Below are 17,791 nucleotides of genomic sequence, written 5' to 3'. Positions count from 1 at the left end.
TAACTTGTCTGGGTTTATTATGCGATGGCTGCTGAAAGCCAGCAATAATGAAAAGACCCAGCAGCACAGCATCAGAGTACAATGTCTCCATGTATAGGAGATAATGACACTGTCACATATCTACATCCATTAGTTACTGTTACACGTCTTAATTTATACAATTTTAGAGCGACAGAATCCTGACAACCTGCTGCGAATGAGCTTATTGTTTATCAGATTGATGTTTCTCTGTTTCACAAAACTTGCTGAAAGTCCTTATATTGCTAACAAATCATGACCTTGCATCTAGAGAGTTAACTACATATTAGGATTCAGGACGCTGCCAAACCTTTGCAAACAGAATTGAGATGCTGAACAGAATTGTAAGCCATCTATCAAAAAAGCTAGCTGGCTAATGTTAGCTATCTTATTTACAAGTTATTTTAAGTTAGCGATCTACTTTACAAGTTAGCTTAAGTTAGCTACATACTTTACAAGTAAGCTTAAGTTAGCTACATACTTTACAAGTAAGCTTAAGTTAGCTACATACTTTACAAGTAAGCTTAAGTGAGCGATCTACTTTACAAGTTAGCTTGAGTTAGCTACATACTTTACAAGTAAGCTTAAGTTAGCTACCTACTTTACAAGTTAGCTACCTACTTTACAAGTTAGCTTAACTTAGTTACATACTTTACAAGTAAGCTTAAGTTAGCTACCTACTTTACAAGTTAGCTTCCTACTTTACAAGTTAGCCTGAGTTAGCTACCCACTTTACAAGTTAGCTTCCTACTTTACAAGTTAGCCTGAGTTAGCTACCCACTTTACAAGTTAGCTTCCTACTTTACAAGTTAGCTTAAGTTAGCTACCTACTTTACAAGTTAGTTTAACTTAGCTACATACTTTACAAGTTAGCTTAACTACATACTTTACAAGTAAGCTTAAATTAGCTACCTACTACAAGTTAGCTTCCTACTTTACAAGTTAGCTTAAGTTAGCTTCCTACTTTACAAGTTAGCTTAAGATAGCTTCCTACTTTACAAGTTAGCTTAAGATAGCTTCCTACTTTACAAGTTAGCTTAAGTTAGCTTCCTACTTTACAAGTTAGCTTCCTACTTTACAAATTAGCTTAATAGCTACCTATTTTACAAGTTAGCTTAAGTTAGCTACCTATCTAACAAGCTCGCTAGCCCACTCCCTACTTAGTCACAGTCGTATTAAAGGTATCTCAGTCTTGCTATAATCTATATACCATCAATGTTTACAGTAAATAAGCAAATGCTACACAAGCCTCTGCTAATTAACACGATCAATATTTGTTTTCTTTTTCATGCAGACTCACTTTTGAGAAAACTCTGATATCGAGAGACTTCTGAATGCAGTATTAGAACATGCCTAAAACCCAGGAGGTTGTTGAATTCATATTTATTCCATTAAATCTCCAAACGTGACCTTGTGAAACTGCCTGTCGAGTTAAACTACGTACGGGAGTTATTGGGATTCAGGGCGCTGCCAACCCTTTGCAAACAGAAAAGAGATGAACAGCATTTTAACACCAAGCCTCGTAGCAATGCTGGAGTGTTAAAGCAAAACAAAATCAATTCTTGCTCATTTTCCATCGGCAGGTTTCTCTTCAGTAGTCAATGAATGCATTATTCAAATGACACCCTCCTAACTTAAGTGTATGGGCATTAACCTCCCTACACTCTTATCATAAAGCCTGGTGGAATAGACGCCAATCCTCAATTGAATTAATCATTTTTCCCCTCTTTGATTAGAAGAAAGAAATATTTGACCGCCCTCCAGGCTGTATTTTACGACATAATTAAACAGTGTTGTTAAGTTTGTCCAACACCTCCCACTGGTAGCAATTCAAACCCTTTGGCTAATTCTCAAGTAGTGAATTATGCCTCACTTCAGGCTGTATATTGAGTCACCGCAGCAGAAAAAGCAAAGTACAACATGTGAAAGCGTCCGTGACCTCGACTGTCTGATAGAGTTGGACATTATGAAGAGATCAAGGTGACCAAACAGCATGTCTTAGTATTTATCTGCTGTTAACATCATCATGTAAAAGGTGATGTTAGGGTGAATGTAAAACATGTGAGGCAGTGTTTTTCCAGTTTAGCACTAGCAGCATTGTGAAAACGACATTTCATTTGGGATTATTTACAGCTACAGTGCGCTTATGTAATGTTTTTACAGCTTCCATCCTCTTGTTAGTGGCTGCAGGATGAGATACTGGCCCTACATCTCATATTAGCACATTTTAATAACTCTCTAGTGTCTCTTGGCTCTGCTATGACAAACTATCAAAGGTACCGAAGCACAACGGCTGCTATAACTCCAGACTAAAGCTCATGTTGACTTAAAATGCAAAATAACTCTCACTGCAAGAAGGGAAGACAAAGGTTTACAGAGTTGAAATGTATAACAAAAGAGACCCAAATAAATTACCTGTCAGTGTGCAATTTAGCTAGAAAACTTTAGCTATATATGTATCAAGCTAACGAGCAAACGTTATCCATCTACTGTACTTTACTTGTTAGCGAGCTTACGTTAGCTACCTATCTAAAAAGCTAGGTAATGAATGTTAGCTAAGGTAGTATTTTAGATTAGCATAAGATAAATAACCTACTTAACTGATCTACAAAAGGCAGAGAACAAGAGGAGCAGTTCAAATGTTTTCATATATTCAGGCTACAGATGATATGCTTTTGTTATACCTTCATTTTAGGCCTATGAGTTTCTTAATTGACATGTAAGAAACTGTAAGCATCTCAGCTTTGCTAGTGTCTATAGGCTACCATACATTTTTACAGTAAATGTAAAGGAATTATACATAGATTTAAAGATGTAAGGGTAGATAAGGCCTATATCAACAGGTATCTCATGCTAATTGTCTGCCTGTTCATCTATTTCAACCAGTTCCTTAAGAAAAATATCAATTCAAACATAGTTTATTGTTATAAAAATGAGTAATTTAAAGTAGCCTATGTGACTTTAAGTCATTTAATTCCACTCTAGTCAACAAAAACTGAGATAGCATTAGTGTGCTAAGCTAGTAGAAGGCTTTTCATCCCTATTATGATGGTTTTTTATGGTATATGTTTGGTAATATTGAAGCAGGACAGGATATCAGAGCTTGAAATACTTCTTATATAATATCTAATATTACCACCGATTCACACTTACACAAGACAAGACGTACTAAAAAAGTTGGTGAATTGTTCAGGTTAACATCCACCTTTCTAGTTTTATTCACAGGGCCATCTTCACACCACTGATCACATTTTAAAGCACTTTAATTTAATAATCAGAGCAGCTGCAGACTCCTCCCTCCCCGTCTGGCTCGTGTTTTCTCAGACAGACAGGACATAAACACCCACACACAGAAACACCCATCCCTGCTTTCATTATTTCCAGCAAACCAGCACACCTTGATCCTAAGCGTGGAATAACAAAGCGCAGTGGGACTCATTAAAAACAATAAGCACCCTCCAAGCACCCAGAAAACCCTCAGAAAGAAAAGACATGCTGTGAATTCAATAAGGGAAATTCACCTGGGGATTAAACACTGACTCATTCACAAGTATTGTACATTAACAGGGAAATAAAAACCCTCTTTTTTATAGTATAGCTCACACATTATACGTAAAAAAGTGCTTCTAAATATAAATATGATGCCGGTACGTGTATGAATCATCACAGAGGAGCCTATATCCACCGCTCGTTATTACATTAAGTTAATAGGTGCAAATTGAAGCTCACACACCTGAAACGGTTAAATGAGACCCTCTAATATTATATCCGAAGGACACAATTACCTCGATTGCTTCTCTCTGATATAATATGTACTTTGGCCACGTGCCACACTTTTTCAAAATCACATTTTGAGTCAAGAACAAACCAAGGGTAATGAAAATACAACCGGGCCAAGTGAGGAGGCAAATAGGATATTATTAAGTATTGAAAATGGATTTAAAATGACATGCATGCTGCTAAGGGCCAGTTTTTATGTGCATACAAGCCTTAGATAGTTGGGTGTCATTTAGCCTGGAAAAGTTCTACAGCAGTAAGAATAAATAGCATTTTTCATCAGGAAAGTAATAAATTAAGGTCTAAGAGATTAAATGATGGCATTAGGCTTTATGGATTATGTAATTTATCCATCTTTTTATCCAAAGAGCTGCACTATAGGACAAGTTTTGGCAAAAGCAACAACAAATGGACGTGCACTTGCATTAAAAATCAATATATAACATACTTTTGGATTTAAAATGGGCTATACAAGCCTTTAATCCTATGAATTGAAGGACAATATGAGAGTTATGTTGTAATTAAATCTCATTATTGACTGTAAGGTATTTTTTATTAGCAGTTAGGATCAATACAATCAGGAGAGTATTGAATTAAGTCTAAGAGAAATGCATTAGGCCTTATGGATTATGTAATTTATCAATTTGCTTATCCAAACAGATGCACCAAACACACGTTTTGGCAAAAGAAATAAGCAAGGGACGTGCTCATGCAATATTATATAAAATAACTTTTGCATTGTTTGTTTCTGAGACAGCTGGATTCAGCACAACGTACAGAGTCTATACTAAGCTGCTTAATTGATAAAATAGGGGATATATTTAGACTAAAACTGGTTTAATTGCTTACCGAATTTCCTGTCAGCCAGGGTAGGTGAAGAGAGGCTGAGAGCCAGAAAAGAGAGCAGGAGAACGGGAGAGGAAAGTGAATCCATTCCTGAAGAAGATCCAGAGATCCGACCGCTAAACCTGCATGATGGAGGCCGACTCAGGTGAGCTCTGCTGGGGGAGAAACCGGCACTACAGAGGCATGGTTCTTCTGGAGGAAGAAGAAGGCGGAGAAGGGGAAATAAAGATGGCTAAAATGTGCAAAACACACACAGACAGTACAGGCGTTGTTTTTTCAGCACCACAAACAGCGACCAGCCGCACGAGGAGCCCCTCCTCAGCGATGACGTCAAACACACATGGTGATGCGTTCAGGGACACAACGACTGCACAGAAGACACTTGAAAAAAAAACAGGACAAAATAGAGCAAGTTCACATTCATTTTCCTTAGAGCAAACTAGATATGCTACTCTTAGAAAGTAAGTGAGAAAAATGTGCTATAGAAATATTTAACATCTTAGTACACATTTATATAAAAATACATATTATAGTCATTTTGTGGGGGTTTATTATTATTACAGGTGTTACCCACAGACTATAGGTGTTGTTAAAAGGCCTCAAACTTGACAAATATGTTTTAAATCAATTAAACAAGGGTCAAAATATACGTCCAAAAAAAAGTATGCTACAGTTAAATACATTACAATTATGAGAAACACATGATAATACATGGAAATGTATACAATGTCAGTACACATTTAATTAAAATAACATATTATCGTCATTTTGTGGGAATTTACTATTAATATAAGGATTTATTTTAAGTAGAAGCCGACTGCAGGTGTTGATACCAAGCCTAACACTTACCAAATATGTACAAATTGAAATACTGGACCAACATTTTGCAAAACATACTACAGGAAGTCCTAATAATTGACAGACCTTTAGAAATAAATAATGAATCTGATTTCTGACGTCAAACACACGACACAGTGATGCGTTCAGAGACGCATGGAAGAGGGATGGAGGGATGCACAGAGCCTTGAAGGCAACACAAGGGAAAAATACAGCAAGTTCACATTGATTATCTTTCATGTTCAGTAAATATTTAAATACAAATGTTTTAAAATTATAGTCCTTATGTAGGGATGTTTAGCTTACTAGTGTTACCCACAGACTGTAGGTGTTGAAACAAAGCATTAGACATCCTCAACATATGTAAACATTTAAAACATATCACTTCAGGAAGGTCTGATTCATTGAAAGGCCTTATATAATCTGATTTGAAAGATGCATGGTGACGCGTTTATCGCTGCACAGAAGCCATGAAGGCAACACGGGAACAACACAAGACTGTGTTGTTACCAAGCATAACACTTACATATGTAGAACATTAAAATGGATTGATTGACAGACCTTAATACATTTGTTCTGACGTCAAACACACGGTGAGAAGAGACGATGCGTTCAGGGAACAGACTGTTAGACTGAATTATTGGAAAGCCAAAGAAATGTAAAATATCTGTACAATTTTATATAAAACAATTTTACACCAAGCCTGTAACGTGACAAATACGAACAAATTAAAGAATAACGTTCAACATAGTGCACAATAAACATCTACTACATGCTTTAATGTTTAAAAAAGGTCTTTATTTTGATATTTTATGGGAATATTTTTTCCCCATTTTTTTCATAGGCTATAAACAGAGGTGGTATAAGTATAGATCTTGTACTTGATTAAAAGTAGAAGTACTCAGATCTTGTACTAGAGTAAAACAGAAGTACTCAGATATTGCACTTGAGTCGAAGTACTCAGATTTTGTACTTGAGTAAAAGTAGAAGTACTCAGATCTGGTACTTGAATAAAAGTAGAAGTACTCAGATATTGTACTTGAGTAAAAGTAGAAGTACTCAGATCTTGTACTCGAGTAAAAGTAGAAGTACTCAGATCTTGTACTTGAGTAAAAGTAGAAGTACTCAGATCTTGTACCAGAGTGTAGGAATACGCTGTTACAGTAAAAGTCCTGCATTCAAAATGTTCCTCAAGTAAAAGTAGAAAAGTATTCTCATCAAAATATAGTGAAAGTAGCGACAGTAAAAGTAGTCATTGTGCAGATTGGTCCATTTCAGAATAATATATATGATATGTTTTATAATGATTGATCATGAAAGTGTTCTCAAAGCTGGTAAAGGTGCAGCTAGTTTGAATGACTTTGTATACTGCAGGGTAGCTTGTGAATTTACTCCAGGTGGAACTAAAGTCTGATTTAACACTTGATTATATTTCACATCATTCATCCAGATCTGTGAAGTAACTAAAGGTATAAATACATGTAGGGGAGTAAAAGTACACCATTTACCTCTGAACTGTAGTGGAGTAGAAGTACAAAGTAGCAAAACATTGAAATACTTAAGAACAAGTATCTCAAAATTGTACCAAAGTATAGTACTTGTTGAGTTTATGAACTTAGTTACTTTACACCACTGGCTATAAAGATAGAAAGACTAAGCCTTGCACAGAGGCATGAAAATACATTTTCAAAATGCTCAACAGTGCTGCCAAAATTATAAACTGACTGCTACACAATTAAAATAAATGCTTTTATATATTTCTATTAGATGTGACTCTTTGGCGTTTCTGTTATTAACGGCTTCAGTTGTTCTGACTGCTAACATCCTGTTATTGCTCATTTTAAAGCCGATATTCCTCGTCACCTTTTTCATACCTGATGAGTTTGCATCCCTGATATATATATAAATATCTGTATATAGCCTGTCTTGTATATTTATACACACAAATGAAAAACCTTTGTTGTCAAAAAACAAATAACAAGTTGTATTGTCGTGTTTATTTTATGCTTATCCACATTTTGATTTCAGAGCACAGGACAGGAGAAGGCACAACATAAAGCTCAACAGTGAACAAATGCTGAACAAAACCATCTAGTTCTCATATTTATTCAGCTGAAAAAGTCAAAGCTCTTCGAAAATGTAATAAAAAAATATATTGCACATGGTTGGTATTTAACAACAAGGGGTGTTATAGTCTGTGTTGTAGTGTGTGATACCTTTCCTTCAAGTATTATACGTGGATATCACTAGATCCTGTTATCAGCGTAATATAAAAAAAATATATATATAAAAAACGGCCGCCTCGTTAATATAAAATCCATCATAACAATCCAGTACCATGCTGTCATGAACGCGCGGTGCTGTAACGTGTACACGAGTGACGTGCTTGATGTGAACGAGCCTTTTGGGGGCCGTGGTTAAAGTTGTGCATGGGGGTCGATGGATCTGGGATGATGGGGGTCGATGGATCTGGGATGATGGGAGTTATGGCAGAGTGCTTCGCCTTGCCCAAAGCCAGGTGTTTGATGAAGTCTGCTCTTCGCATCAGCATTGATTGGCAGTAGAAGCAGTGGAAATGCCAGTCCGGTCGGCAATTTAATGCACATCTGTGAATGGTATACCCTTAAACATAAGAACATAGAATTGTGGTGTTATTATTTTATGATCATATTATTTTAAAATGTAAATTATAAATACCAAAAATCTGAATCTAGTAACTGGTCACCACAAACAAATCAGAGGGACTTGTTTTGATGTATTGCTCAAATGGAACTGATCACAACATTCAGGCTGCTTTTAAATGCAGACAACACACGAGAGAATGTTTACAAACGTTACCTTCATGGAGAACTGCACGGTTGAAGTGGCTCTCTAAATGGGCTTTGACCTTGCTCAGTTTGGCTGGCTGGAACACATCGGAGGCGCAGAACGGGCAGTGAAAGTCTTCACAACACGTCGTGCATCGCTGTAATTCAGGCAAGGATCTCCCCTCTCGGATTGTAATATGCATCGGTTCTGGCAGAACAGCCGGTAACTTTTTCTGACTCAGAATATATTGGGCCATGCCTTTCAATTTTTGGACATCTTTTGGTGGATGTGGTACATCACCCAGATCAGCCTCAGCATAACTGTGTTCGTCCTCTGTTGATGCTGCTGTACTCAGGCACTCCACCTCCTCTGTGCTTCTGACTTTCCTGAATAGTTCACGGTGCGTCTGAAATAAGTGCCATTTTGCAATGTATTTGTGTGGGCATGATATGTTTGTCTCTGCACAAGGACAGTGCCACAAATGATTATTTGTGTCGTACGACACCATGACTCTTCCCAATCGACTGTAATCTGAAACCGTAGGCTCATATATGGAGATATATTTTGTTGTCTTCGGGGTTGCAGCTATCGAGTACACAGATAAAGGGACGTGGTTACATTTGGCAAGGTTTTGCCGAACGAGGCAGAGTCTCTTTTTATCTTCATCAAACCATTTGTTGTTCACCATCTCCGTTAGAGTTTCTTCATCAAGCTCAGTCGGGAAGGCATAGGATGAACCGTAGGCTATGGATTTTAAATGTGCACATTGATTGGCTTTAATTCCACTCCTCCATGCCAACTCCAGGTTCACCTGGCACTCATTGTTTTCACAAGAGACATACTGGTTTTCTCCCCACACTTTATTCTGAACATGCAGAGGAGTACTTGTTCCATTGAAGACTTTGTGGACAGCATAGACTCCATTTGCAGGATCTATGCATTCACTCTGTAGGTGTGAACTTGAGGTCATGTCCTTTTGTTTGGCAGAGTGCTTTCTTTCCATGTGCCTTTTCAATTGTGGTTTATGTAGGAGAACATGGCACATGGGACATTTCTTCCTCAGTACAGGCTTTACACGGACCCTTTGCATATTTCCCTCTGGGATGAAGGGGGTCGATGGATCTGGGATGATGGGGGTCGATGGATCTGGGATGATGGGGGTCGATGGATCTGGGATGATGGGGGTCGATGGATCTGGGATGATGGGGGTCGATGGATCTGGGATGATGGGGGTCGATGGATCTGGGATGATGGGAGTTATGGCAGAGTGCTTCGCCTTGCACAAAGCCAGGTGTTTGATGAAGTCTGCTCTGCGCATCAGCATTGATTGGCAGTAGAAGCAGTGGAAATGCCAGTCCGGTCGGCAATTTAATGCACATCTGTGAATGGTATACCCTTAAACATAAGAACATAGAATTATAGTGTTATTATTTTATGATCATATTATTTTAAAATGTAAATTATGAATACCAAAAATCTGAATCTAGTAACTGGTCACCACAAACAAATCAGAGGGACTTGTTTTGATGTATTGCTCAAATGGAACTGATCACAACATTCAGGCTGCTTTTAATGCAGACAACACACGAGAGAATGTTTACAAACTGTACCTTCATGGAGAACTGCACGGTTGAAGTGGTTCTCTAAATGGATTTTGAGCTTGCTCAGTTTGGCTGGCTGGAACACATCTGAGGCACAGAGCGGGCAGTGGAAGACTTCGCAACATGTCGTGCATCGCTGTAAGTCGGGCAAGGACCTCCCCTCTTGGATTGAAATATGCATCTTGAAAAAGAGAGAGAGGCCTAATTGTTAGATTCTGACACGACAGATTCTAACAAGTGGTGACCTACAGAATAGGCCGACTAAAACACCTCATGCAATATTACAAAACATGTCAAAATGATGAGACTGTCTGATAACACGTAGTGTGGAGTAAACAGCAGTTAAGATTATTTACAATGAATTCAAATAGTAATACAATGACTATTAAAGAAGCATTTACACTGAAGACAGAACTGAGGCTAATGGTGATTTAACGTAGCGGACAGACGGATCATATCGACATGCTTTTGTCATCCTTTGAAGTGTAATTAATTAGCTGGTGATTAATGATCAGGAATCCGTGTATCTACGGTCCATTTGTTTTTCTTTATTCAACCAGTAAACGGAAGAGCGTCTGAGGCCTTTTTACCTTACTAAATGGTCAGTGGAGTGAGGGGCGAAACTCATGGAAGTGATTTCAAAACAAAAAGCACTCGTTTGCTAAAATCACACTTTGAAGCACTTCAGTATCCGGCTGAAGGAACGGTGATTATATTATAAACAAGGTGAATTTAGCGATCACAACGAAAACTGCCAAGACACACATTGAGCCCAGAAAACTAATGTTATTAAAGGGCTGTAAATATAGTAAGCCTGTGTCTAAAATGGACAACATTGTTAGGAGATTCAAACTATACAGCGATTCTGCACTGCTAGTTTGACTGCTACCAGAAATAAAATGAAGTACTTTTACGGTGTACTTTGTGAGTAATCCTCTGTCAGAGTGCCCGACATACATAATGCATGTTTTCTGCTATCTTTGATGAGTGATAAAAAGACAATGTTACCATTAGTTCTTAATGATATTGATACTGCTGGACTCCTACACCTACTATCACAATACAATGAAGTACTCCTGAGTACAAGAATGCATGTTTCTCTGCTATTTTGAATAAGCGTTAAAAAAACCTTTCTTCCTGAGACTCTTATGACAATGCTGTCTTTTAATATATGATTATTTCTCTGCTCCTAGTTCATTCCTCTCAGATTCTTCCATCAGTCCCAGTCATTGCATGTCAGTCAATAGAGCTTCGGAAAATATGTCCAATTCCGAGATAACGGATTTAATATGACAAGCCATATGATGCTCTCATTGGTTAGTGACATTTCACATGCAAATACTCACAACATGAGGCTGAGGTGCATCCGGAGACAAGTCCATTGGCAGGTCATCTTCCGCTATTCCAGAAGTGGTTGGGCTTCTTGTTGCTTCCGGCTAAAATAAAACATAATTAAAGAAATGTTGAGTGTCTAAAATATGCTGTAATGCACAACACATTATTTATTCCTAAACTTACAGAAAGAAAAACTATGTGACATTTAATCACATATTTATATATCAATCTTATACACCTTGAATTCTTGTTGGCCAATGATACACATACCCTTTGAAGATGAGCTGGGAAGTTGAATATTGTTGGCACAACACTATCTTTAAGCCGGACAGTCTGCCCCGTCCTGTCAAAGTCCTCACTCCTGAAGTGCTGACTGCAGAGCAGTGTCCTGGCAGAGGCAACAAAACCGTTCCTTCTTAGGGCGAGTTCCCACTGCATCCTCCTCTCTCCAGTTTTGGGAAACCTTAAAAACACGAGAAAGGTAGACAGATATATAAATTATTGTCAACATTTTCCACCCTTCTTTCCTTTAACATTAAGGGTAAGAACAAAAATACACACCGAAATTATCATATTTCTGGGGTAATTTGATGTATGTATGTATGGATGTATGTGAACTTTAAGAATAAGACAACCACACTAAGAGTTATAAAAAAGGTGTCCAAAAGAAACATTAAATAATTGTGTAAACAAATGGTAGCAACATATTCTAAAAAGCCTGGGTCAACAACAATCTTGCAACACTATTATCTCACATAGCCCCGCTGTTTCTGTGTAGCAGGACTTGTATTGTACATATATTCACTAAGTAACCAACGATTATCCTAATTATAGTCATAATATTGTCATAACTCACAGGTGAAAGGTGATCCCACAGGTTCTTGTTTCCAAGCTACGGCGATTAGAGCATCCGTTGGCTGCACATTGGTCAGGCATCTTCACTGATAGGCGTACTTCTGTAAACACAAAGCCAGGCATAGTCAGGTACTTCTGTAAACACAAAGTCAGGCATAGTCAGGTACTTCTGTAAACACAAAGTCAGGCATAGTCAGGTACTTCTGTAAACACAAAGTCAGGCATAGTCAGGTACTTCTGTAAACACAAAGTCAGGCATAGTCAGGTACTTCTGTACACACAAAGCCAGGCATAGTCAGGTACTTCTGTAAACACAAAGCCAGGCATAGTCAGGTACTTCTGTACACACAAAGCCAGGCATAGTCAGGTACTTCTGTACACACAAAGCCAGCCAAGAGCAGTGCTGCCTCTCCCACTGGTGTAAAGTTGCTGGGTCAACTGTGTAATACTAGGTCTCACTCACAGCATCTTAAATACAACCACATCCACAAAGATTGTCATTTAAAAAAAGATTAGGTTGTCATACAAATCGTTATTGGTCTCAGGAAAACCTATATAATAATTGACTATCTCGATGGTGGTCTCAGCTTTGATAACTTGCGCAAGAAGCCGTGACACACAACTATGCTGCCCGATTAAGTCGTTTTTCGAAAAGAAAAGCTGCGATTTCAACATGTCCACGCATCCTGTATCATAGCCATGCTAATAAGGTTTATAATAAACCAAACCGTTTGTAAAACAGTCAAGCTTTCAGCGAGTTAAGAGTATGTGCAGATCACTCACCTTACAACAGCTAACGTAGAGGGTACCGGAGTAGATGTTGTCACTGTGGCAAGATGGCCACCGGTGAACTACTGCTGGCGACTCCCCCTTACATACATCGTTTTTCCGAAGTCCCTCCCCTTCCGGTCCCATGGAGGTCCCCCGGAAGGGGAGGGACTTCGCCTCTATTTTCTGTTTCTGTTTATTTTCTGTTCTTATTATACATCCATGCCCTCGAGCCATCTAGCCTTTATATATCTATGTATGTTCCTGCACCGGAGGCTGGAGTTTCAGGACCGCAGTCGTGGGACCCATGGATGTATAATAAGGACCATAAGGACCATAGATATGATAAGGACCGCATTGCTAGGACCCTAGTTGTTTTTGCAACATCGCCACTTAGGGTATTGGATGCCCGCTAAAGTACAACCAGAGAGTATTGAGTCTACTACACAGCGAGTTTGTTTAGACATTGTAATGCTTGCTATTAACATACATTGTATTGAATATACACACACAATGGATAGATACAGTCTTTAAGTGTGGAAGTAGATGGTTATGGTTAAGGTAGGCTATTTAGCAGACTTTTATCCAAAGCGAAACTTAAACCACTAAAACAACCATAATTAACACTAGAATATCAATATAAACTTCAATGTATAGAACAACAATAGTGGTGAGAACACAAATAATATATGAGATTACACTAGATTGGCAATAATAAATCACACAGGTGTCACAGAGTAAAGCACATGACTACAACATACTTGGGGTAAACACAGTGATGCATAGCACTCGCTGAGACAAGGAATGGATGTATCTGATTAGATGATAATAATAGTTCCCTGTAGGCTATGGGCAAACCTTCGAGGTCCTCTTTGGTGGGAATGTCCGTTCCAGCGACAGCATTTGTATTTTCAAGAAGCTTTTAAAAACTCACCTTTTAAATTAAAATGTAAAAGTATAGCCTGAGCCAGACTTTTATATATATGGAGGTAGATAAGAGAGCATGTTGAAATGAAAATAAATACATGTAATCAAATATATGTCTTAATTGTTTCCACTTAAACATTTAAAAATATGTATTTTACGGAAGTACTCAAACTACGCTGTGAATTCATTTGACAAAGTGCTGCTTAAATTCTACAAAATGATGAGGGTTGGATTGACAACAATGTGTTTTAGGAATAAAGAATTGTGAAAGACAAGTTTGCTTAATAATATGAATTTTGAGACATTCTTTGTAAATATTTTTTAGGTTTTGGTCGTTCCAACACTTTGGATGAGACTGAAATATCTAAACAGCTATTTCATTGATTGAAAACCCATTACATGTTGTGCACATTCATGGATTGGACAGATTTCTTATTTATTTGAAAATAAACTCCACAGAAGAGATAATGATGTTCATCTTGTTCTCTCTTCATCCAATGATCGCAACACGACTCATGGTAGTCAAAAATCAGTCCACAGATCAGAGAGCACAAATATGGCAACTTTCTGGTTAAAACTGCCATTTCTGATCCTGAAAATGTCAGAAATGGATTTAGCATCCTCAATAAGCCCCCAAAACACTCCTAAATTGTCCAAATTAGCCTTAAACTATTGTCAACTAATTAACACAACTTATGCTAATTGTGCAAATTGCCCAACATATGCAGGTTAGCATTCAGCAGTTTCTATGTTCTGGAGACGTCTAAATTACATTTCTATCATGCAAACAGACTATTACCTTCGATATCCACTGTAATAATATCAGCTGTGGTCTAGAGAGAGTAATCAGTTAGGTAACAAACGTACAGCAAACACAATATTCGTATTAAAAGCAATAAAGATCTTTATACTTGCAAGTATGACGTCCCCTCCAACGGAGAACGTACTGTTCTGAGTCAAACAGGCTCTCTTTAAACTTTTATTATGTATGCCCTCACTTCCAAGCAACTTGGGGTTAAAGGTACCAGCTCCTGTAAAAAGGGAAATGAGGTTTTATTTGCAATTATACTGAGCCAATGTAATGTATGATGTAAAGAGGACATCAAAGCAGATTTACATAACAACATTCTGGGAGGCCAGCTGATGCCCCCTCTGGCACGGTATGCAAAGCCATCACACCCTACAGGACAATGGGATAGACTCCGTATGCAAAGCCATCACACCCTACAGGACAATGGGATAGACGCCGTATGCAAAGCCTCACCCCCTAAATACGTCTGTTGACCACAAGGGTCACTCCCAGAGAGATGACCTAATCAGAGAAACTAAGGTTAGAATCTGAAGAATCAGAAACAGGTTTATTGCCAGGTAGGTTTGCACATACTAGGAATTTGACTTGATGTGATGGTGCATACATAAAATATAAACAACAAGAAATCTAATATAAAACAAAAAATCGTTTACACCGTAATAAAATACAGTTAAATAGCAATACAAATAAAAATAAAGCAGTAATTTACATGGAAATAGAATGCTATGAATGAATTTTAGAATATAAACTATCAAATGTGAAATCAGAATATGTGCAGTAAGCAGTATGAACATTGTGTGCATTAATGTAATGCATATAGTCTATGATGTGGCTGAGGTAAAGTGTCAGTGGGGGGGCCGGGCCTTGTTTAAGAGGCCGGTAGCGGAGGGGAAGAAACTGTTCAGGTGGCGAGAGGTTTTGGTCCCGATGGAGCGCAGCCTCCTGCCAGAGGGGAGGGGGGTGAACAGTTTGTGTCCAGGGTGGGAGGGGTCGGCCACTATCTTCCCTGCCCGCCTCAGGGTCCTGGAGGCGGGCAGGTCGTGGAGGGATGGCAGATTGCAGCCCATCACCTTCTCTGCAGAGCGGATGACACGCTGCAGCCTGCCCTTATCCTTGGCTGCGGCGTACCAGATGGTGATGGAGGAGGTGAGGATGGACTTGATGATGGAGGTGTAGAAGTTCACCATCATGGTCTTTGGCAGGTTGAATTTCTTCAGCTGCCTCAGGAAGAACATCCTCTGCTGGGCTTTTTTGATGAGGGAGCTGCTGTTCTCCCATTTGAGGTCCTGGGCGATGATGGAAGCGGAAAGACTCCACAGCAGTTACTGGGGAGTCACACAGAGTGATGGGGGGTCACACAGAGTGATGGGGGGTCACACAGAGTGATGGGGGCGGGTGGGGCTGCGGTCTTCCTGAAGTCCACGACCATCTCCACTGTGTTTAGGGCGTTGAGCTCCAGGTGGTTTTCCCCACACCAGGTCACCAGATGGTCCATCTCCCACCTGTAGGCAGACTCGTCCCCACCAGAGAGGAGGCCGATGAGCGTGGTGTCGTCTGAACTTCAGGAGCTTGACAGACTGGTGCCTGGAGGTGCAGCTGTTGGTGTACAGGGAGAAGAGCAGAGGGGAAAGAACGCAGCCTTGAGGGGAACCGGTGCTGATGGTCCGGGGGTCAGAGACGTGTTTCCCCAGCCTCACGTGCTGCTTCCTGTCAGCAATGTTAACACCTTTGATTGCACACTTTCCTTAACATTCTCCTTTTTGATTAATTTGAATCACTAATTGTGTTATCAACGTCAGGACTAATTAACATGTACAGTTGTCAGTTTGAAAAGTGTTTCCACATCAGGTAGGTGGGTGTTGTCACACCCTACCATCTGCTCCTTGCCCAAACACTCTACATCCTCAAGCATGTTTAATTTAGCATATTGGTGTTGAACCTGCCCCCCCCACAATTCCTCCTATCCAGCAATAGATTAAAGCTTGCATACATGTGAGAGTACAGGTACTAAGACTTATAGCCGCTTTCACACCAAGTACTTTGCCGTACTTAGTGCCGGCACTTAGTACCGGCACTTAGTACCCCGGCACTTAGTACCCCAGGGCACTTAGTACAGATTGCGTTCACACCAGAATAAGTTCTCTGAGGGAAGATTACGCAAATGAGCCCGAAAGCATTCTGAATCTTCTCCAAAGCTGTTATTACATTTGTAATATTATCCGAATTGTCCGGTATCATTGTCATGAAGGAGTACTTATACTATATATATATATAAGGAATTATTACTTGTGAATCAGAGTCAATTTCCCAGGCCTTCCGTTTCTGCCAATCACATAACCTCTCACATCTCTGAGGCTTGTCCTTGCCTTCTGATGTATCAGTGATGCCTCTTATGAACATTGGGTCATCAATTTCTGTTGGTCCCTTATGTGTCTCCGATCTCACAAGGACATCAGTATCAGGCAGCCTTTGAGGAGTAGACCGCAACTGCTCTCTCTCTTGTGCCAGACCCCATTTGCCTGAATGGGCTCCATTCTTCAAGCTCCTTGTGGTCGAAGCTCCCTTGCAGTGTGGATCCTCAGAAGCAGTGTGTCCTTCCAAAGGTGACGCCTTCCTGTCTCCAGTGGTTTCCAAGTTGCCCTCTCAGACATCTTAGCAGCCGAGTTGGTCAACAGCAAATCCTGGAACAGCCCAGCCCCCCTTGGCTTTCTCCAATTCAGTCTCTTTCAGTCCTTCATCACCACCCATTCTCAGCTTGGATCGTATGCAGAAGTCCCTCCAACGGCACCATGCTGCTTCTACCTGTCAATGGATCTTAACAAGCATAAAAACAAATGCAGAAATCCAACATACTGTCATAACATGTCTCACAGTAACACCTTGGCTTCTGCATCTGCTTTACCTGCTATAATTCAATCAATATTTAGAAACATGTCAACACGTTCATTTCAAATCCATCATTCAATGGTCAGTTTGAACCGAAATGAAACATTTAAATTGTGAATTGTTAGTTATATGAGCTTATATGAGCAGCCATGTTGACATTATTGGCTACTCCCCCCTTTTACACATCAACATGTGTAAAAAACACCCTGTGCAGAAAAAAAAAATCCTTATTATTTCCACAATAAACACTTCAGTGAGAAGGCGTGTTTCTCTCCTTCATCCAGTCCTAAAAGAAAACTGAATCTTGAGATTTAGTTTGAGC

General features: G+C 39.3%; 2 protein-coding genes across 2 annotated transcripts in view; both read right to left on the bottom strand.

The window, feature by feature from the left end:
- The window catches only part of ptprn2 (protein tyrosine phosphatase receptor type N2), a 207,787-nt gene extending 202,853 nt beyond the window's left edge, over positions 1–4,934 (bottom strand). The window contains exon 1 of the mRNA XM_034146922.1: positions 4,645–4,934. Within this exon, the coding sequence (XP_034002813.1) occupies positions 4,645–4,729 (85 nt within the window). The 5' untranslated portion in view covers positions 4,730–4,934. The remainder of the gene's footprint in view (positions 1–4,644) is intronic.
- A 2,888-nt stretch (positions 4,935–7,822) lies between these two features.
- Positions 7,823–12,945, bottom strand: LOC117497633. Its single transcript, XM_034149623.1, has 8 exons — positions 12,861–12,945; positions 12,079–12,178; positions 11,493–11,685; positions 11,234–11,323; positions 9,897–10,068; positions 9,098–9,681; positions 8,317–8,383; positions 7,823–8,100 (listed from the first exon to the last, which is right to left on the bottom strand). Exons 2-8 carry the CDS (start codon positions 12,156–12,158, stop codon positions 7,823–7,825), a joined length of 1,464 nt encoding a protein of 487 aa, XP_034005514.1. The 5' UTR covers positions 12,159–12,178; positions 12,861–12,945.
- Positions 12,946–17,791: the final 4,846 nt, after the last annotated feature.

This window comes from Trematomus bernacchii, unplaced genomic scaffold, assembly GCF_902827165.1.
Source record: "Trematomus bernacchii unplaced genomic scaffold, fTreBer1.1, whole genome shotgun sequence".
NCBI classification, from domain to species: domain Eukaryota; kingdom Metazoa; phylum Chordata; class Actinopteri; order Perciformes; family Nototheniidae; genus Trematomus; species Trematomus bernacchii.
The sequence above is the reverse complement of the archived record's forward strand: the minus strand, read 5'-3'. Positions and strand labels throughout refer to the sequence as shown.